This window comes from Oratosquilla oratoria, unplaced genomic scaffold (assembly GCF_046742065.1).
Source record: "Oratosquilla oratoria isolate Oo_2021 unplaced genomic scaffold, ASM4674206v1 SCAFFOLD57, whole genome shotgun sequence".
Classification (NCBI taxonomy): Eukaryota; Metazoa; Arthropoda; class Malacostraca; order Stomatopoda; family Squillidae; genus Oratosquilla; species Oratosquilla oratoria.
This window is the reverse complement of record NW_027467721.1, coordinates 1,310,563-1,334,178: the sequence shown is the minus strand read 5'-3', so window position 1 is coordinate 1,334,178 and position 23,616 is coordinate 1,310,563. Positions and strand designations below refer to the sequence as shown.

At 33.8% G+C, this 23,616-nt stretch overlaps 1 protein-coding gene across 1 annotated transcript; it reads right to left on the bottom strand.

The window, feature by feature from the left end:
- Positions 1 to 11,344: 11,344 nt before the first annotated feature.
- Positions 11,345 to 23,380, bottom strand: LOC143023748 (uncharacterized). Its single transcript, XM_076182350.1, has 3 exons — positions 23,278 to 23,380; positions 12,024 to 13,494; positions 11,345 to 11,780 (listed from the first exon to the last, which is right to left on the bottom strand). The coding sequence occupies exons 1-3, from the start codon at positions 23,378 to 23,380 to the stop codon at positions 11,489 to 11,491; spliced, it is 1,866 nt and encodes a 621-aa protein (XP_076038465.1). The 3' UTR covers positions 11,345 to 11,488.
- Between the last annotated feature and the right edge of the window lie 236 nt (positions 23,381 to 23,616).

Sequence of the window (23,616 nt, the reverse complement as noted above, 5' to 3'; positions counted from 1 at the left end):
AATGACCATTAATGGTAATTTTAATGTGTACTAATTAATGACAAGTTTAGAATATACTAATAATGAGAAGTTTAGAAGATACTATCAATGATAAATATATTGTGTTCTAATGATGACAAGATTAAAATAGACAAGTTTAGTAGTTACTAATTTTGACAAATAACGAAAAGTATGGTAGGTGTGTGTGTGTGTGTGTGTGTGTGTGTGTGTGTGTGTGTGTGTGTGTGTGTGTGTGTGTGTGTGTGTGTGTGTGTGTGTGTGTGTGTGTGTGTGTGTGTGTGTGTCTGTGTGCGTGTGTGTGTGTGTGTGTGTGTGTGTGTGTGTGTGTGTGTGTGTGTGTGTGTGTGTGTGTGTGTGTGTGTGTGTGTGTGTGTGTGTGTGTGTGTGTGTGTGTGTGTGTGTGTGGAAGAGTTTTGTCTTCTCCAAAAAATAATCAAATGAGGTATTTCACCTGTTGCTACATTAATTTGGTTGTTAGAGTACATTTAACACAAGGAATCCAAATATCCCAAGTTATACTATGATAGTACAGGCAAATTAGATGAAGAAAGGCCAAATACTCCTCAAGGATCACAAAACTAAGATATAAAGAGTTCCCCTCCGTCAGATGGGTGCAACCCCCTTTTTTAGGGGGTAACCCACCCACCCCCCTCCGGAGGGTACTCTTCCCCATATTTACTGTTTTTTCTCCAACGGGGTGCATCGCACGGATAGGATAAGAATTTAAAAAATTAAAAATTAAATTCTGCACAAGTTTGTGCCAATGCCTTTTTGCTCTAAATATTATAGTTTTTGCGGAAATAAGCCCGAAAGTAGGACACGCATTTTCGCCGATATGTAAAAAAAATGCATTTCGCCCTTACATTTTGTTCAATAACTGTTAAACTACTAATTTTTCGTCAAAATACAATATAGGTGATATTGTTGAGTGAAGATTTTTCATTCATATGGTATCCTTGTTTTCTTATATATTGTTATTATTTTTTCAGAATCAAACTGGAAACTAGAAGACCCGTTTTAACGTAAATAAAAAAAATCCATGCCACAGTCAAACGAACAAATGCTTGTAAAAATCGCATGTAAATGTAATTGGGGTATATTTTTGTAAGGATACATTTTAGTATTGGTGTATAGGAACATAGCATGTATTGTAGACTCATTTCCACACCACCCATGAGGTAGTGTTTCTGGCGCGTTTTTTTTTTTTCCGAGTGGTATCCCCTGTAGGCCTAATCCACTCTTGTATTTTCGTCTACAGTTAGCACAATCACTCCTTTATAGTATATTTTCTTACTACAGGAAAACGTCTTCATCGTCTGATGCCAGGTCGTCAGTAGCATGCATGACTGGTGAAGAATTAATGCATGCCTGACCATTGCATATGGAGCACATTGCAGAACAGCTCAACCCGAGCTCTGCCTCAATGAAATGCAATGCAACAGTTACAAGGTCAAAATATTGTAGCCACAACTGAGCTGTCTCTCCTTTTTTCCAAAATATTAGACATGTGATCTTGGTTTCTCTTTAGAACATCATCACTTTCAACTGCACTGAATGATGGGGGATGGGTCTTGAATGATGAAAGAAGTTGTTCTACATGCTGTCTGTCACTATCGTCAATAGCAACTTCTTGAAGTATGAGTTTTGCCAACATGTGAGCTCTAATAGCTCGAGCATATGCATGCCCTGACAGCATGTGTGGCACTGATGAAGACCCATAAACAGTTGACCATAGTTCTGAAATCCCACTGCCCTCCATTATGTATCCAATGGACCCAAGATGAGACATAAGGAGATAATCCCCCCAGACTTACAATTACATTGCTAAGTTCACCATCTGGACTTGAGGACACTATATCCTTGGCTTTGATGTAGAGTGGCTGGTCAAAAGTTACAAAGCATGTTACTTGCATTGATTTTTTGTTTCCTCGGCAGCATAGTTTGAAGCACTTAGCACTATACTGTACTCAGTTGGTGGTAGGCTAATGAAAGGCAGTGCAAGAATTTTTGACTGATCATAAGAATGACTGTGTTATATCCTCCATGAAACCTTGCCATGGTGGGAAGGAAGGGGCTTGGAGAAATTTTCCATACATTCACAAAACATCCTTTGGTGCTGGGGTTGAAACACACTGTACAGCTCACTGTTAGACACAATTTCCAGTTCTAAGGCATTCAAACCTTCTTTTTGTTTGCCTCCATATATATATTTTTTTATTTGTCCAGCTGCAGCGATCTCATTAGAGGATGGAATACTTCGCAATTTATCAATTTCCTGACTTCTTACAGTTCTTGATGGAGTTACGCACTTTATTCCACCCATTGAGTGAAACGTTCCCTTGCCAGTAAAGGTTTGAATGTTTAAGTCTGCATTATCAAATACATACTGACAAAATAAATCTCCTTCCACATCTGGTTTCCAAGAGGTTGTAGCAGATGACTCAAACAGCGTGACATCATTATAGGCAGAACAAAATCCAAAGTTTGATACCGTGTTGACAATGGTTCTAGAGCCAGTTTTCCGAAATAAAAACACAGCCAAACCAAGCAATAAGCAGGACAAAAATGATCGTGGACGAGTTGCAGTAATTATTGCATGGGCAATTGCTGTACACTTCTTTTCTAGTTTTTCCTTTTCACTCTTTTTGTCTTTTTGAATAACTAGTTCTAAAAAGGCACGCAGTGTCTCAGACACTACATCGTTTGCATTCTTCTGTAGCATCTGGATAATCTGTGATATTGTAAGGACTTGTTCTAATATCCTCACGAATCAGTTTTTACAATTCTTAATCTTTCATCCTTCTTACTTTTCTCTCTCTGTGTGTACCAGGTATTGATCAATTGTAGTCCAGAACCATGGAGACAAACTACTGTTGGTCTTTTCTTCATTTGACAGAACATAACTCCATCTCCATATGTGTTCATTAATCTATTTTTCAATGTTTTCCCTGTTACAGATGAGCTTTCTGGCACATTTTCTTCAAGATTTCTCATTAAATCGTGTAAAGTGAATTGACATTCCTCTGAATCATCAATGTATCTACACAATTTTTCAAAAGCACTATCAATGTGTTCATCCTTTGGACGTCCTCTTTTTAAAGATGTCGATGTCGTGCAAAAAAAAAAAAAAACTGTGTAGCACACTTGATGATAACGTGCTTCTTCTTTCTCACTCCATTCATCTTGTCTTTGTTTAGCAAAGTCTGAAATTTTCTGTTTCAAACGCAACATCACATATACCACCACAGAACAATCACTTGCTTTTGAAATAAAACTTCAATATCTCTTTTACAAGAGTTTGTGGTATTATCAACTGATTTACTGGACTGCTGTATTTCTTGTAAATGTTCTCTTTTCTTTTTTTCATCTCTGGCTGTATTCTTCTCTTTCATGTACTCACGCCTACATATTTTATGCACTTCAGTAATGTCAACTTTCTGTAGCATTTAAAAATTACCGTCATTTGGGCATGAAAAGTTATCATTAATGATAACTTTAATTTATACTAATACTGAAAAGTTTAGAATATGCTATTAATGACAAGTTTAGAATATTCTAATAATGACAAGTTAGGGTTTATCAATAGTATACCCTAACTTGTCATTATTAGAATATTCTAATGTATGCTAACAATGACAATTTCGATTGCTAACGGCAATCCTCTTCAGTAGTACAAAGAGTAAGGCGCATGCTATCTTAAAAAGCAACCTCATAGAAAAGAAAGAGAACTTGGAAAAGAAAAAAATGTCACTACCCCTACTTTATCTGAAGTCGGGTCAAGGTGAGAGGGAGGAAGTTTTAGATAATTAGTTTTGGAAAATATTCATACCGGGCAAATATTCAATTAATGTGGATTCCACCGTTTTTCTTCTGAACTATTAATGAAAAGTTGAGAAGGTACTATTAATGATAACTTTAATGTATAAATTTCAAAATATGCTAATAACGATAAGGTCAGAAGGTGCTATTAATGATACTTTTAATGTTTAATAATGACAAGTTTGTCATTACTGTTATATTTAAATGTGACATTATTCGTACATTCTAAATGTACGAATAATGTCACATTTAAATATAACAGTAATGACAAACTTTAGACAAGCTTATAACGACAAGTTTAGAATGTACTAACTCAAGTTTAGAATGTACTAACTCTAATGTTAACCAAGATTGATAAGTTTAAAATATACTACTAATAATATTTTTAGAATTTCCAATATTAACAAGTTTAGAAAGAATTATTAATGATAACTTAGAATTGCACAAATAATGACAAGTTTAGAAAATGGTAATAATGACAAGTTTAGAAGGTACTATTAATAATAATTATAACTAAAATAACTACTTTGGAATAATCTAATAATGGCAAGTTTAGAACGTATTATTAATGATAAGTTTAATATGTATTAATTAAGAGAGGTTTAGAATATAATGATAATGGAAAATTTAGAATATACTAATAATGAGAAGTTTAGAATGTATAGGTTTAGAAGGCACTATTAATGATGACTTAAATGTCTACTCAAGATTGAAAAGGAACTATAAGTCATGACTTTATTGTGTACTAATAAAGGAAAGTTTACATATACTAAGTTTAGAAGGTACTAATAATAACTATTATTAGGCTAATATCCTAAATTTCATATTGTTAGTATATTCTAAACTTGTCATTATTAGCTTCTTACCTTACTTCTTCTTCATTATTAGCACATATAGTTCTTTCTAAACATTAAAGTATCTAAACTTGTCATTTTTGTATATTCTAACCATGTCATTGTTAGTATATTCTAAACTTGTTATTTTAGTATATTATGAACGTGTCATTATTAGAATATTCAAATTTTTCATTATTAGTATGTTTTAAACTTAATATTACTGGTTTAGTCTAAAGTTGCAATTATGAGTATATATTAAAATTATTATTGATATATCTTCTAAACATGTCATTATTAGTTTATTTTAAAGATGTAATTATTAGTATATTCTAAACTTGTCATTGTGTGTATATTTCACATATCTTATTATTTGCATTCTAAGCTTGTCTTTATTGGTGTATTCTGGTATATTTATAATTAGTACACATTAAAGTTATCATTATTAATGTAATCTTAACTTGTCATTATTAGTATATTCTAAACTTTTTATTATTTGTATATTCTAAATTTGTTATTTTTAGTATATTCTAACCGTGTCATTATTGGTATGTTCTGTACGTGTAATTGTTAGTATTTTCTAAATTTTCATTATTAGTATGTTCTAAAATTAACATTATTAGATTATACGTGTAATTGTTAGTATTATTAGAATATTCTAAGTTTGTAATCATTATTACACATTAAAGTTGTCATTATCAGTATATTTTATACGTGTAATTATTAGTATAGGTATCTACTGAAGAGGATTGCAGTTTGCAATCGAAATATATAGATTCCCCGTTTCCAGTCTTTTCTACTCCAACAGTGGTTTCTACGTGATTAGTATATAACTTTTCATTTCTAATATATTCTAACCGTGTCATTATTAGTATATTCTGAACTTGTTACTTTACTAAACGTGTCTATTATATTCTAAATTTTCATTATTAGGGTGTGCTTACTAAAAATTATTGGTATATCCTAATTAAAATTATTATTTATATATCTTCTAAATTTGTTATTAGTATATTCGAAACTTGTCATTATAAGTCTATTCTAAATTTCTCATTATTAATATATTCTAAACTTGTCATTATTAGTATATTCTAAATATATCTTTATTGGTATATTCTAAACTTGTCATTACTAGTACACATTGAGGTTAACATTAATAGCATTCTCTAAACTTGTCATTACTAGAATATTCTAAACTTGTCATTAGTAGTATATTTTAAATTTTTCATTATTAGTACAAATTAAAGTTATCATTAATAATAACTTCGATACTTTTCAATACTAGAGTCATTATTGGTATATTTTAAACTTCCTTATACAAGTAGACATTAAAGTAATTTAAACTTGTCATTATTGATATACTTTAAAGATGTTATTATTAGTATATTCTAATCTTATTATTATTTGTATATTCTAAACATCAATATTATTGTATTCTAAAGTTGCAATGTAAAATTGTCATTATTATTATGTTCTAAACTTGTCTTTATTAGTATATTCTAAACTTGTCATTATTTGAAAACTTGTCAGTATTCTAAACTTCCTTATACAAGTAGACAATAAAGCTGTCATTATTACAATATTTCAAACTTGTCATTATTAGTATACTCTAAAGTTGTTATTATTTGTATATTCTAATCTTATCATTATGTGTATATTCTAAACTTATCATTATTATTATCCTCTAAATTTGTCATATTAGTATATTCTAAAAAAATTCATTACTAGTACTTCTCCTTATTAGTATATTCGAAACTTGTCATTATTTGTACACATTAAAGTTTCCATTAGTAGTACTTTCTAAACATGTATATTCCAAAATTATGTATTCTAAACTTGACATGATTAGTACACATTAAAATTTTTATTAATAGTACCTTCGAAACCTGTCATTATTCATACACATTAATACTATCATTAATGGTGCCTTCTAAATTTGATATTATTATAATCCTCTAAACTTGTTTTAACCAGTACATTTTGAAGTTATCATTAATAGTTGCTTCGAAACTTGTACCTTTTAAACTTAATAATACCTTTTCAACTTGACATTATTAGTGTTTTTTAAAATGTTTATTATTAGTACACATTAAAGTTATAATTAATAGGAATTTCTAAACTTGCTATTATTAGTACACATTAAAGTTCCCATTAGTATAACTTGAAAGCTTGACGTATGATATGATACACTACGATAATGATATACTAAACGTGTCATTATTTGATACACTAAACTTGTCATTATTTGATACACTAAATGATACACTAAACTTGTCATTATTTGAATATTAATAATTTTATTATTATATATCAAAATTTTCATTATTAGTATATTTAACTTATTATTAGTTTATTCTAAGTTTGTCCTTATTGGTATATTCTAAACCCGTCATTATTAGAATATTCAAAACTTCTCATTATTAGTACATTCCAAATTTGTCATTATTAGTAAATTGTAAAGTTGCTATTATTAAACTCATCATTATCAATATTTTCTAGATATGTTATTATTAGTACACATTAAGGTTATAATTATTACTACCTTCTATAATTTCCATTATTAATATATTCTAAACTTGTCATTAATAGTGTATTCTAAACATGTTATTAGTACACATTAAAGTTATCATTACATATCACCTTCAAAATTATAAAAAATTTCATTACTAGTACACATTAAAGTTATTATTACATATCACCTTCAAAATTATAAAATTTTCATTATTAGTACACTTTAAAGTTGTCATTAATAGTATCTTCTAAACTCGTCATTATTAAAATATTCTTGTCAGTATTAGTACACATATATTATTTGTACCTTCTAAACTTGTCATTATTAGTATATTCTAATTCTTCCTTTATAAGTACACTATAAAGTTATGACTAATAGTGCCTTATCAACTTGTAATTATTTTCATCATTAATAGACATTTAAATCATCATTAATAGTGTCTTTTAAACTTGTCATTATTTGTATATTTCAAATTTCTTGTTATTAGTACATTCTAAATTTATTGTTAGTACATATTGAAGTTATAGAAGTTATATACTAATATGTTTAGAATATACTATTACATATTGAAGTTATACAAGTTATATACTAATGAACTTATCAACTTGTTATTATTTTCATCATTAATAAACATTTAAATCATCATTAATAGTGCCTTTAAACTTGTCATTATTTGTATATTTCAAATTTCTTGTTATTAGTACATTCTAAATTTATTATTAGTACATATTGAAGTTATACAAGTTATATACTAATATGTTTAGAATATACTATTACATATTGAAGTTATACAAGTTATATACTAATGATGATATGTTTAGAATATACAAATCATGAGAACTTTAGAATATACTCATAACGATATGATTAGAAGGTACTATTAATGACATCTCTAATGTGTTCCATTAAATACACGTTAATATACAATTTTAAAATATTCTAATAATGACAAATATTATATGATAATGACAAATTTAGAATATGCTAATAATGAGAAAGTTAGAATATACTTATAATGACATTATAATTACAAGTTTAAAATATACTATTAATGACAAGTTTAGCAGATATATTAATGATAATTTTAATGTGTACTAGTAATTACAAAATTAGAATATACTAAAGATGACAAGTTTAGAATATACCAATAATGACAAGTGTAGGAAGCACTAATATTGAAAATTTAGAATATACTAATGACAAGTTTAGAATATTCTAATAATGACGAGTTTAGAGTATACTATTAATAATGACAAATATAGAATATACCAATAAAGACATGTTTGGAATATACCAATAATAACAAGTTTAGAATATACTAATAATGAGAAATTTAGAATACACTTATAATGACAAATTTAGTAAGTTTAATGTATACTCATAATTCCAACTTTAGAATAAACCAATAATGTTAAGTGTAGTTCATACTAATAAAGAAAATTTAGAATATACTAGTAATGACATGTTCATACTATACAAAAATAACAAGTTTAGAATATACTAATAATGACACGGCTTGAATATACAAAAAAATACAAGTTTAGAATATTCTAATTATGATAACTAATAAGCACTAATAATGACAAGTTTAGTATATACTAATAATGAGAAATTTAGGATATAGGCCTACTAATAATGATAAGTTTGGAATATTCTAATAATGACAAGATTAGAATGTACTAATAATGACAACTTTAATTGCACTAATAACGACTAGTTTGGAAATTACTACCAAAGACAAGTTTGCAAAGTGCCATAAATGATAACTATAAAATACAAATAATAACAATTTTAAGCATCAGTGGTCGAGCGGAGTAAGGCGGCAGTCATGGGGGCCTCTTGTCGTCATGTACAGCGCAAGTTCGAGTCCTTGCGCGACGGTCATAAAATTATCTGATTAATGTCGCTGTCCACTAGCGAATTTCTCGTATGGTTACAATGGCGAGAAGCTTGAAAAGGATTCTATCTGGTCCTTACTCCTCCCACGAGTGTGCTTGGTCGTATGGTAAAAATGAGAATAGGGTTGCAGGTAGTGACCTTCTCAATCTCGAGAACCAGTAAGTGTTCTGAGTTCGTACGATTTTAAGCATCAGTGGTCAAGCGGAGTAAGACGGCAGTCATGGGGGCATCTTGTCGTCATGTACAGCGCAGGTTCGAGTCCTTGCGCGACGGTCATAAAATTATCTGGTTAATGTCGCTGTCCACTAGCGAATTTCTCGTATGGTTACAATGGCGAGAAGCGTGAAAAGGATTCGATCTGGTCCTTACTCCTCCCACGAGCGTGCTTGGTCGTATGGTAAAAATGAGAATAGGGTTGCAGGTAGTGACCTTCTCAATCTCGAGAACCAGTAAGTGTTCTGAGTTCGTACGATTTTAAGCATCAGTGGTCGAGCGGAGTAAGGCGGCAGTCATGGGGGCCTCTTGTCGTCATGTACAGCGCAGGTTCGAGTCCTTGCGCGACGGTCATAAAATTATCTAATAATAAGAAATTTAGGATATACCTACAATGACAACTTTAGAATATACTAATAATGACATGACTATTAATGATAAATGTGTACTAATATTGACAAGCTCATAATGTGCTAAATATAACAAATTTAGAACTTAAAATGATGATAATGAGAAGTATCGAAGTTTTTATTAATGATAACTTTTATTTGCACTAATATTGAAAAGTATAGAATATACTACTAATGACAAGTTTAGAATATTCTGATAATGACAACTTTAGTGTATACTATTAATGTGTACAAATAATGACAAGTTTAGAATATACCAATAATACTTCTTTGTCGCGGCTAGTGCCGCTTAAATTGTTTTTATCGGCTTAAGAAACCTGCACAGCGAAGCTATAGCGGTAATCCCCTACCACACTCCTGGCCAAATGGCCACTTCCGGAAGGGAGTGTGTGGTTGGACATTCCGCATAAATCATCGGAAATTTAAAATTCCCGGCTCTGTGCAGGTGGCGCAAGCGTCTACAACCCCACCTCCCCCTCCCTATCCCCTCCCTTCTTACTCGGCTGCACGGATTGAGCCGTCACTTCAATGAGAAATGAAGGCTTCGCCTGTGGGAGGAGGGAGGGACCCTAAATCTGTGCAGGTTTCTTAAGCCGATAAAAACAATTTAAGCGGCACTAGCCGCGACAAAGAAGTATTATCGGCTGAGAAGAAACCTGCACAGCGAAGCTAAGCATGAGACGAGGATAGGTGGGAGGAGAAGGTGAAGCCCAAATTGTAGTCGAGGACAGGGCTCAAGCCGTTATTACGTGTGTCTCGTATGGGAGACTATTCATCTTATCATTCAGTAGAGGGGAGAAAAAAGCATAAAGTACTTATATCGATATCAATAACAATATATATATATATAAATTATTATATTTTTTATAAAAATAATATTGTAAAATTTACATAGTGCATAAATACTATGAAGAATATTGTATATTGCTCAGCGGTTCCTGGGCCTTCCCCTACCCCTCGGTCGCCCTTTGCCCCCCTTCTTTTGCGAAGAGAGGGGTGGAGCCGTTCCCATGGCGACACATGGGACAGGGGTGATCGAGTGGTAGAGATACCGTGTCTTGAAGGAAGTTGCTGATGCCCAGCCCCCGAGGTCCTGCACCCGTTCCACAGAGTGGGTGCGGAGAAATGCCAGCGATGCCGCGAGGCCTCTGATGTTGTGGGCGTGGGGGGCATGGCCCGGGTCGGCCTTCTCTATAATGCGGCAAAGTAGACGCGCCAGGGACCTCGGGGTTAGGGGGTTCCGAGATTTCGAATTGTAGAAGAGATGATCCTCGGACACCCCTTCCGTGCGTTCCACGTAGTCTTTAAACGCACGGACCGGGCACAGCGGGTGTGGGTTTCCTTCCTCCAGGAAGGATGGTATTCTGATAGGGCCAATCATGTCGTCCGCCTGCTCATTCTTGGCTAGGAATGTAGGTGATGGAGCGAGAGTTAGGGCAGAGCAGTCCTCCTCCAGGTTGGAGAAGGACTGGTGGCGGGTGATCGCCGCCAGCTGTGACGCCCTATAACCCGTAGCCAGGGCGAGCAGAAAGACGGCACGTTGAAGGAAGTGTTCCCCCTCCATGATGGTCCCTTCGAACGTCAGGTACTGCAGAACACGATGCAAGGACCAGGCTAGGACCGGCTGACGTCTCGGCTCTCTCGAGGCGCGGATCCCCTTCATTAGAAGGTTTCGCTCCCTTTGTGGCACTCTGATGTTCATGCCGAAGCAGAGTGGATCAGCGAGGGCTGCGGAGTGAGCCGAGATCGTCGCCGGTGCCCTGTTGGTGGTGTCAGCTAGCCAAGACAGGAAGTCCAGAACTGTGCTAGCGGAGATGGTCACTATCGCGTGTCTCCGAAGGTTGGGAGGGTTGTTGGATCTGGATGACGGTCGGGACCGTAGCGAAGACGCGGTCTGTCGCTTCCTGGTCGAACAGACCACGGGAAAGGGGAGCTGCTCTCACCACGCCCCGGCGAGCTATCTCCGGGGCCGACCGCGTTGCAGACTGACGAGCTGCCAAACGAGCCGCGGTGAAGGCCCTCGCTGCTGGGGGTAGGGCTGATGACGCCATGTTGGCTGTACCCTCTGCCACGGTAGAGAGTGCCGCCAGGGTGTGTCTGCATACAGAAAACACGCGAATCAAATTAGTAGGGCGAGAAGGATCCCGATCCCCGGAGGGTGTAATAAAGTCACATCGCTCAATTGTAGAACGTATAACATATGCGAGGCCGAGGTCGTTTCCGAACGACCTCGTCCTTGGGCGCTAGTCAAGAGGCTCCGTCCTGGGTGAAGACGCTACCTGAGCGTCTCTCGCCAGGACAGGTCTGGACCCTCTGTATAGATTGAAATATCCCACTCACCTCAATTCTTCCCGCGGGAAGTCCTCAAAGCTCGTGGCGAGCGTCGTCAGCCAGTTCCTCATCATCGCGATTGCCGTGACGGTCGAGATGGTAGAGGCAAGGTCTTGTCTGGTCGAGGCCTCCGTCGTCAGCAACTTAGCCTCCGGTTCACTAAGTTGATGGGGGAGGGCGGGGTCCCTGCCCGAGTGCCATAAGCAATCGCGCAGGCCCTCCGGCGCGAAGGGTGGTGGCAGGACGACGGGGAATGATGAAGGGATATGCCGTCGAGGAGGAACCGTCTTGGGTTGGTCTTGGGCCCGCTCGAAGAGAGCAGGGATGTCTAAGGCCTTCTCCCCTTTCTCCTGCGGGAACCAGGCGTTTGGGGAGAGTGCTACCGCCGGCGAGTCCCCCGATCTGTCGACAAACATATGCCCATCAGGGTTTAAACGAGGGTTCTCCAGGAGAGCACCTAATGCGTCCAGAGTGTTAGAGGTGGAAATCCTGGAGGGCGTGGAGGCCGGGGCGGAGAGGGGTCGAATCTTATATAGAACCTTAGCCCCCTCCTCGTCGTTGGCCCACTTTAGGATAACGTCATCTCTCCTCCTCCAGCCCTCCGGTAGCGAGTAGTCGGGAGACCAGGCCACTAGCTTGTGGCCTTCTCCAAACGAGTACTCCCAGGACCGGGGAAGGTCACACCATGAGAAGGGGCGGAACTCAAAAGAGTCCGTCATGGTAGGAGGATAAGGTAAAGAAGAACTGTAGTGGTCCTCCACCCCGTCCAACCCGACGGACGTCTGATTGGGGGGTTCCTCCTGAGAGGGGCCTTCTAGTCCTATACCTGTCGCCGGCACGGAGGGGCGGAGGGAAGGACCAGGAGGGAGAGTGGGAGGGGGGGCTAGAGCCGTAGGTTCAATAGGAGGTTGCTCTGGAGAGGGGTGCGTTATGATTTGCGCGGCCTGAAAGGCCGGATAATGTGATAGGGCCGATTCAAGGACGGGGCCTATCAGGGACGGAAGGAGGGCAGCCACTTGGGCAGCCAGAGTTCCCTCTCCCCTCGTTTCGTCCTCCGGCTCCCTGCCCTTGTGGGATTTACGGCGAGGAAAAGGAGAGCGAGGAAGGGAGGGTGAGTTGGGGGGAGAGGCTGTGGAGGGTGGGGACAAGCTGAGCGTCCTGGACCTCGGTGAGGCAGACCTCTTTTTCGAGCGAGATTTCCTGCCGGGTTCACGCGAGTGAACTAGGGAGGAAGACGAGTTCGTGGGGGTGCTTGACAAAGCAAGCCGTAAGGGTTTTAAGGACCCTTGATGGTCGGATGTATGGGGCTGCCGAGAGGCCTGAGGACGCTCGGGGACACCATACTCCGCAACATCAGACTCGTCCCCTTGTACTCCGAGAGGCCCAGGTTGTGCACCAACGGAAGTCTCGGAGACATAGGGAGACGGATGGCGAGGGCGAACGAGGCCCAAGTCCACGCCTAACGCCGGATCCGCCCACACTAGGGGGGGGGGGTCGTCAGCGGATTTCAATTTCCGAGCTCTGCGCCATGCCTCCCGAAGGAGTTCGAGGGCAGCTAGCTTGGAACGGGTTTTGGGAGGAGCAGCACGAATCTCCTCAACCCGCGCTTTGCACACAACGCCAGCTTGTGAGAAACAAGGGGTATGGCGGGAGCAGAGGTCGTGGGGGTGCTTGACAAAGCAAGCCGTAAGGGTTTTAAGGACCCTTGATGGTCGGATGTATGGGGCTGCCGAGAGGCCTGAGGACGCTCGGGGACACCATACTCCGCAACATCAGACTCGTCCCCTTGTACTCCGAGAGGCCCAGGTTGTGCACCAACGGAAGTCTCGGAGACATAGGGAGACGGATGGCGAGGGCGAACGAGGCCCAATTCCACGCCTAACGCCGGATCCGCCCACACTAGGGGGGGGGGTCGTCAGCGGATTTCAATTTCCGAGCTCTGCGCCATGCCTCCCGAAGGAGTTCGAGGGCAGCTAGCTTGGAACGGGTTTTGGGAGGAGCAGCACGAATCTCCTCAACCCGCGCTTTGCACACAACGCCAGCTTGTGAGAAACAAGGGGTATGGCGGGAGCAGAGGTCGTGGTGGCCGTCTGACGAGATCCTGGCTGTGCAGCCGGATTCCACACACAAGCGTTTGGTCTGAAAATAGAATAATGGTAATCATAGACGGGGTGTCCCAAAGGTGTCTGGACACAACACCGAAGGGGAAAAACTGCAGGAGAACAGGTAGAGCTCCCTACGAGAACACGAGCACGAGCAGGAACCAGACTTACCTGCATGAAAAGAAGGTGGGTTGTTGAGTGACCGACTCGTCTGGTTCCGCGATGCTAAGTGACGGCTCAATCCGTGCAGCCGAGTAAGAAGGGAGGGGATAGGGAGGGGGAGGTGGGGTAATAGACGCTTGCGCCACCTGCACAGAGCCGGGAATTTTAAATTTCCGATGATTTATGCGGAATGTCCAACCACACACTCCCTTCCGGAAGTGGCCATTTGGCCAGGAGTGTGGTAGGGGATTACCGCTATAGCTTCGCTGTGCAGGTTTCTTCTCAGCCGATAAAGACAAGTTTAGAATATACTATTAATAATAACCTTAATATGTACTAATAATGACAAGTTTAGAATATACTAATAATTAGTAGTTTAAAGTATACTAGTTTAGAAGATGTATTAATAATAATTATAAAGTTTACTAATAATTAGGATATACCAATAATGTCAAGTTTAGAACATACTAATAATGAAAACTTAGAATATAGTAATAATGACACGTTTAGTAAATTAACCAGTTCATTAATGACACATGTATAAAATAAACTAATAATGATAAGTTTAGAAGATATATTAATGATAACTTTAATCTGTACTAATGATAAAAATTTAGAATATTCCAATAATGTAAAGTTTAGAACATACTGATAATGAAGATTTTAAAAATGCTAATAATTACACGTTTAGAAGTTTAAAAGACGGTTAGAATATACTAAAAAAGTACAAGTTTAGAATATACAACTAATAATGAGAAATTTAGAATATACCTATAATGAAAAGGTTATAATATACTAATCATTACATTTTGAAATATACTAATAATGATAGGATATACTAATAATAAGTTTGATGTATACTCATAATTTCAACTTTAGAATAAAACAATAATGTTAAGTTTAGTACATACTAATAGAGACAATTTGGAATAAAGACATGTTCATAATATACTAAAATAAGAAGTATAGAATATTCTAATAATTACATGGTTAGAATATACAAAAAATGACAAGTTTTGAATATTCTATTAATGATAAGTTGAGAAGGTACTAATAATGATAGCTTTAACTTTTACTAATAACGACTAGTTTGGAAATTACTACCAATGACAGGTTAATGATAACTAATATGTACTAATAATGACAAGTTTAGAATATACTAATAATGAGAAGTTTAGGATATAGGCGTACTAATAATGACAAGTTTGGAATATTCTAATAATGACAAGTATTTGAATTTTACTAATAACGACTAGTTTGGAAATTACTACCAATGACAAGTTTACAAAGTATCATTAATGATAACTTCAATGTGTACTTATAAAAGACAATTCTAAAAAATACAAATAATGACAAGTTTAGAATTATTGATAACTTTAATGAGTACTAATATTAACAAGTTTAGGATATACTTACAATGACAACTTTAGAATATACTAATAATGATAAATGTGTACTAATAATGCCAATTTTAATGATAACTTTTAATGATAATTGAAAGTGACAAGCTCATAATATGCTAAATATAACAAATTTAGAACCTTAAGTTTATCAGTTACTATTAATGACATTTTTTAATTTGTACTAATTATGAAAATTTAAAAATATGCTATAATTGACAAGTTTAGAAGGTACTATTAATAATGAAGTTAAAGTTTAGTAATAATGACAAGACAATATCAGTAATGACAATATCAGTAATGACAATATCAGTAATGACAATTTTAGAATATACTAATAATGGCAAGTATAAAATATACAAAAATGATAAGTTAATAATGAAAAAGTCAGAATATACTAAACAATGTCATATATAAAATAAGAAGTTTAGAATATTCTAATAATTACAAGTTTAGAATATACTTATAATGAATTTATAATATACTAAAAAATAAGTTTAGAAGTTACTAAATGAACTAATAATGACATGTTTAGAATATACTAATAATGACCACTTCTATATATATACCAATAATAAAATAAAAGTAATGTATCATTAACTGTAATTTCAATATGTATAATAATAAAAAGATTAGAATATACTAATTATAATAAGTTTAGAAGATACTATTAATGATAACTTTAATGTACACTAATAATGACAAGATTAGATGATACTACTTATGATAAATCTTATGTGTATTAATAAAGACAAGGTCAGAATATAGTATTAATGTTTTCTTTAATGTATAATAATAATGACAAGTTTAGAAGATACAAATTATGAAATTTTTTAGAGGGTACTAAGAAGGATAACATGATTGTGTAGTAAAAATTACATGTTTAGAGGGTACCAATAAAATGAAATTGATAACTTCTATGTATACTAATAATTTCAAGTTACAATATATTAATAATGACAAGTTTGCAGGGTACTATTAATGTGTAATAAATCTAATGTGTACAGGTTTAGATTGTGCCACTAATGTGTACTAATAATGACAAGTTTAGAAGGTAATGTTAATGATAAGTTCAATCTCTACTATTACTGAAAAGTTAAGAATATATTAATAATGTAAAAATTGGAAGGTACTATTAATGATAATTTTAATACTGACAAATTTCAAAGGTACTAATAATAAGAAGTTTAGAAGGTGCTTTTAAAGATAACATTAATGTGTACTAATAATGACAAGTTTAGAATAAACCAACAAGTTTAGAATATACTAATATAAATATGATAATATTCAGTTTAGAAAGTACAATTAATGATGACTTTAATATGTTCTAATAGTGAAATAATAAACATTATAAGTTGAAAAGTCGCTATCAATCATAACATTATTGTGTAATGCAAATAATAATAATAATAATAAAAATGCAAATAATGCAAAGTTTATTATATATCAATAAAGACATGCTTAGAAGGTACTGTTAATAATAACTATTTATAATTTAGAATATACTAAAATGACAAGTTTAGAATGTACTATTAATGATAAATTTAAAGGGTTTTAATAATGAAAAGTTTAGAATATAGTAAAATTACAAATTTAGTAGGTACTATGTAATAATAACATTAATGTGTACAAATAATGAAGTTTAGAACACGCTAATAATATATTTTTGATATATTAACAATGATATTTTTAGAAGGTACTAATAGTACCTTCTAAAAATGATACTAATAGTATTAATGGTACTAATAGTACTAATGGTACTAATAGTACCTTCTAAATGTTTAGAATATTCTAATAATAACATGTTAAGAAGGAACAAATAATGTGTATTACTTCATATGTACTAATGACAAATTTCGAACATACTAATAATGATAATTTTAGAATATACAAAGAGTAGCAAACTTAGCATATAATAAAGACAAATTTAAAAGGTACATTCAATGATAGCTCTAATGTGTACCAATAAAGACAAGTTTAGAATATACTAATAATGACAAATTTAGAATATTCTAATAATAGCAAGTTTAGAATGTACTTTAATTCTAACAATAACAAGTTTAGAATGTACTTTAACTTGTATTTATGACGACAATCTAAGAATATAGTAATAGTGATGAATTTAGAATATACTAATTATGACAAGTTCAGAAGTACTATTAATGATATTTTTAATGTGTACAAGTTTAGAAGATACTATTGATGATACCCTGTATGAGTATTAATAATGTCAAGTTTAGAATATACTTACAATGACAACTTAAGAATATACTAATAATGACTTTATAAAGTATTATTAATTATAACATAAATGTGTACTAATAATGACAAGTTTATTAGTTACTATTAATGACAATTTCTGTGCACCAATAACAAAATTTTAAGAATATACTAGCATTGATAAGTTTATAAGGTTAATGATAACTTTAATGATCATTGATTATGACGACTTTTGAATATTTAATAATGAAAAATTTAGAATGTACTCATAATTACAATTATAGAGTAAACTCATAATGATAAGTTTAACAATTACTAAAATTACAAAATTAGAAATAGCACATAATGACAAAATTAGAATATACTACTAATGAAAAATTTAGAATAACTAATAATGACAAGTTTAGAATATACTAAAAATGACAATTTTGAAGGTACTATTATGGAAAACATGTTTGGAATACATTAAAATGACGATTTAGAATATACTAATAATGACAAGTGTAAAATGATAAGTTTAGAAGGTACTATTAGTTCTTATTTTAATGTGCAACTCTCAAAAGTTTTGAAAGTAGTATTAATGATAACTTTAATGTGTACTAATAAAAACAATAATAAGTTTGGAGGCCGCTAATAATGACAAGTTTAGAAAGTACTATTAATGATAATTTTAATGTGTACTAATATAATATTAATCTTTTTAACTTAGATAATTTGTAATTTATAATTTAATATTTATTTATAATATATAATTTCAATATTAATGTTTAAATAATGAAAACAATAATAAGTTTAGCCACTAATGATAACTTTAATGTGTACTAATATGATGTTTGAATGGTACTACTATTGAGAAGTTTAGAAGGTAACTGTAATGCCGACTAAAATGATAAGTTTAGAAGGTAATATTCATTATAACTTAAACATGGACAACAAATGACAAGTTTAAAAGGTTCTAATAATGTCAAGTTTAGAATATATTCATAATAACAAATTTAGCATATACTATTTGTGATATCTTTAAAATTTACTAATAAGAAAAGTTTAGAATATACTAATAATGACAAGGTTATATCATACTAATAATTATGTTATTACTATTAATAATAGCTTTAATGTGTACAAGTTTAGAATATACTAATATTGAGACATTTAGAAGATAATATTAGTGATATATATAGTGTTCTATATTGACAAGTTTAGAATATACTAGTATTGGAAAGTTTAGTAGTTACTAATTTTTACAAGTTTAGAAGGTACAAATAATGACAAATATGGAAAGTGCTGTTAACTATAATTTTAATGTCTACTATTAACAAGTTAAGATTATAGTAATAATGATTAGTTTAGAAGGTACTCTTCATGTGTAGGTACTTTAATGTGTAGTTATAACGACAAGTTTAGATGGTACTCATAATGAGAAGCTTAGATTGTTCTATTATTGATATATTGTAACGTAATATTAGATATTACGTCATATGTGTAATTATGTTATAGAATTGTGTTCCTTTGTATTACATAACTATGTTCATATTTCTTGTCTATGTATGTATTGTAACAATGTTAAGCAGTAACGCCCGTCCACTATATGTAATCTTGCCTACGTGCGGAGAGGTGCGCACTCTTGTAGAACAAACAGACAAGCGAAATCCTGAATAGTTCGGAGCGCACAGATTTGACAGTTACTAAATAAATAGATTGTTCAAGCAAGTCGAGGGTCCTAAAACTACCCATGTTGACGTGTTAACTTACCCTCCTCCTCACCCGCACCCTTAACCGGAAGTATCCCGCTTCCGGTCCAATGGTATATAAGCGGTTGAAACCGCTCATTCCTTGTCATTTCCCACATATTGATCTCTTGATAAAAACTAGAAGGTTTAGATTCATGAGACGATTGGTGTGAAGTGATCACCCTTTTTGCCTACATTACGTGTCTGATATACATTGCATTACTTTACTTATATTTGTACTTATTACTTATTCTGATGCATGTTCCTGATCTCTTTGTACTTAGATAGTACCATATTGTATACTTATCTTGTGTTTCTTATTTGAACGATAATTTCCATATTCTTATAATCATGTAACGGTCCCATTGACCCTACTGCCCATTCTCTTTTGTGTTGATTGCCTGTAAATATTTTCCATTAATAATTTCGTTTACTAGTTTTATCGCTAGTTTAATATTCCTTTCCTGGAATCTTCTTTGTTACCTTTACTTCTAGTCTTACGAATTATCTAGGCCCTGACCAGATAGTTCAGTCCTACAGTGGCTTCTAGAAGTGAGCTGGTTCTTAAGCACTTAGACGTTATACGTAACGTCTCTTCACATACCAGCCGCCCGTAACAATATCTAATGTGAACTTGTAATGACAAGTTTAGAATATACTATTAATGAGAAGTTTACAAGGAACTATAAATGATAGCTTTAATATGTACTAATAATGACAGTTCTAGAAAGTACTATTAATGATAACTTTAATGTTGGCATCCAAGAATCTTAAAGGAAATGAAAAATGAGATTGTTGTTCCATTAGAAATTATTTTCAAGAAATCTATCATATACGGACATGTCCCAAGAGAATGGAAGCTAGCTAACTTTACTCCCATATTAAAAAAAAAAAGTGAAAAAAAAGAAACCAAATAACTACAGGATAGCCAGCATGGAATCAGACGGAAACGTTCTTGCGTGACTAACTTACTCGAATTCTACAACACAGTTATCTCGAATTATGACAAAAGAAACAATATAGATTTAATATATCTATAATTTGCAAAAGCTATTGATACCGACCCACACGAAAGACTAATAACTAAATTAGCTTCACACGGAATAAGTGGTAGCCCATTAGGTTGGACTAGTAATTGGTTGAATGGTCGAAAACAGAGAGTTGTTTTAAATGGAAAAACTTCTAGATGGAAAAATGTTACAAGTGGAGTTCCTCAGGGTTCCGTTCTTGGGCCACTTCTATGATACAAAACTGTGCGGAATGGCAAATGATCACTTAAACCAATTAGATATTCAAGAAGATTTAGATAAATTACAGCAATGGTCTGAAAAATGGCTAATGAATTTTAACACAAGTAAATGCAAGGTAATGCACATAGGTAAAAATACCAGTAAGTACGATTACAAGTTATTTGGAAATTCGTTAACAAAAGTGGATAGTGAAAAAGATCTCGGCGTAATTATCAGTAACGACCTCAAATCATCCAAGCAGTATATTTCATTCTCTGAGAAAGCAAATAAGATTCCAGGACTGATTGCGCGATCTTTTTGTTTCAAAAGTCCATCACTCATTAACAAGCTATAACATTTGGAATATGATGTTTCCGTATGGTCACAGTATCTCATGAAAGACATTGACAGACTGGAAAAAGTACAACGGCGAGCCACAAAACTGATTCCAAATATCAAAAATAAATAATATGAAAATCGACTAAAGCATATGAATCTCTTTTCCCTAAAAAGCGTAGACTCAGAGGTGAGTTGATACAGGTCTTTAAGATTCTAAAGGGAACTGAATACATCATCAGTGACAAAATTTTCACATTGAATGAGAATCAGACAAGAAACAATTGTCTCAAACTGTCCGGAAATAGATTCAATTTGGAAGTAGGAAGAAACAACTTTGCCAACCGTGTAGTTAATGAATGGAATAAACTTCCTGCACAGGTAGTGCAATGTAGTTCAGTTCGAAGCTTTAAGAATCATTTAGATAAACACCTAAGCAAGATGTTGTAATGATTATAATTCATTGTATATATATATATATATATATATATATACATACACACACACACACGCGCACACACACACACACACATATATATATATATATATATATATACTAATAATGACACGTTCATAATATACTAAAATAACAAGTTTAGAATATACTAATAATGACAAGTTTAGGATATTCTAATAATGATCAGTTTAGAATGTAGTAATAATGATAAGTTTAACTTTACTAGTTTGGAAATTACTACTAATGACAACTTTACAAAGTACCATAAATGATAACTTCAATGTGTACTTATAAAGACAAGTCTAGAAAATACAAATAATGACAAGTTTAGAATGTATTATTGATAACTTTAATAAGTACTAATAATAACAAGTTTAGGATATACTTTCAATGATAACTTCAGAATATACTAATAATGACAAGTTTAGAATATACTAATAATGACAAGTTTAGTGGATTCTACTTTTGACAAGTTTAGAAGGTAGAAATAACGACAAGTATGGAAGGTACTGTTAATTATAACTTTAATTTCTACTATATAAAACAAGTTTAGAATATACTAATAATGATTAGTTTAGAAGGTACTCTTAATTATAAGTTTAATGTGTACTAATAACGACAAGTTTAGAAGGTACTGATAATGATAAGTTTAGATTGTTCTATTAATGATATATTTAATGTGTACTAATAATGACAAGTTTAGAATATACTATTAATGACAAGTTTACAAGGTACTATTAATGATAACTTTAATATGTACTAATAATGAAAAATTTTGAAGGTATTAATGATAACTTTAATGTGTACCTATAATGAACAGTTTAGAAGGTACTAATAATGACAAGTTGAGAAGGTACTATTTATGATAACATTAATGGGTACTAATAACAATAAGTATTTATAATGACAAGTTTAGAAGGTACTATTACTGATAACTTTAATGTGTACGGATAATGACATATATAGAATATACTAATAATATCTAATTTAGAAGGTAATATTAATGATACTTTTAATAAGTAATAAATGTGGCAAATTTAAAAGTACTATTAATGATACCTTCAACGTGTACTAATAATGAGAGGTACTCTTAACTATAAATATAATGTGTACTAATAATGAAAAGTTAGAATGTGCTCATAATGAAAAGTTAAAGAGGCTCTATCAAATATGTATTTAATGTGTATTAAAAATTACTAGTTTAGAATATACTAATAATGACAAGTTTACAATGTACTAATAATGATAACTTTAATAAGTACTGATAATGGCAAGTTTAGAGGGTACTATTAAAGATAACTTTAATGAACTGTTGTGAAGATCAGTAAAGAACTTCCTAGCACAGTCTATATGGTATTTTGGCTCAGCATCTACCAGATCAATGGCACCTTCTATTCTTTTACCAATTGTATTACCCCACTCATCACATCTTTCTCCAATACTTTTCAAAGTACTGTCCTTGAACTCGTTAGTTTCTACACAACTGAAGATTTTCTTTTGGTTGAATAAAATTTTCCACCAGTTTCTATATTCTTCGAACAAAATCAGCATTGGTTCACTATGCCAAAGACGTGAGTTTGCGACGTCAGTGTGTGAGGTACAACATCTTTCTCAGCTACTTACTCACTTCCCTTTCTTTTCTTTGTGTTAATGCTGGTCTCATGATTGTAAGATTCCCGACAAGCAGCATACACTTGCAGAGGATCCCTTCCCTGGAACAAATTACCCATCTTGTCTTTTCAGACTTTCTTCCACCAGTCTTCCGTCCCATCTCTCCAATGCAGACATAATTTCTTACCAAACATTCATCACATATTACACACGATGTCACATTGTGTGTGTGTGTGTGTGTGTGTGTGTGTGTGTGTGTGTGTGTGTGTGTGTGTGTGTGTGTGTGTGTGTGTGTGTGTGTGTGTGTGTGTGTGTGTGTGTGTGTGTGTGTGTGTGTGTGTGTGTGTGTGTGTGT

What these genes read in the sequence shown, in the direction of transcription:
- LOC143023748 (XM_076182350.1), bottom strand. Translation starts at nt 23,380, where the DNA reads ATGGGTAATTTGTTCCAGGGAAGGGATCCTCTGCAAGTGTATGCTGCT. An exon ending in CACAAAGAAAAGAAAGGGAA is followed by an intron (nt 13,495 to 23,277) that starts GTGAGTAAGTAG and finishes CCCCCCCCCTAG; the next exon opens with TGTGGGCGGATCCGGCGTTA. An exon ending in TTCCCGCGGGAAGAATTGAG is followed by an intron (nt 11,781 to 12,023) that starts GTGAGTGGGATA and finishes TTCTGTATGCAG; the next exon opens with ACACACCCTGGCGGCACTCT.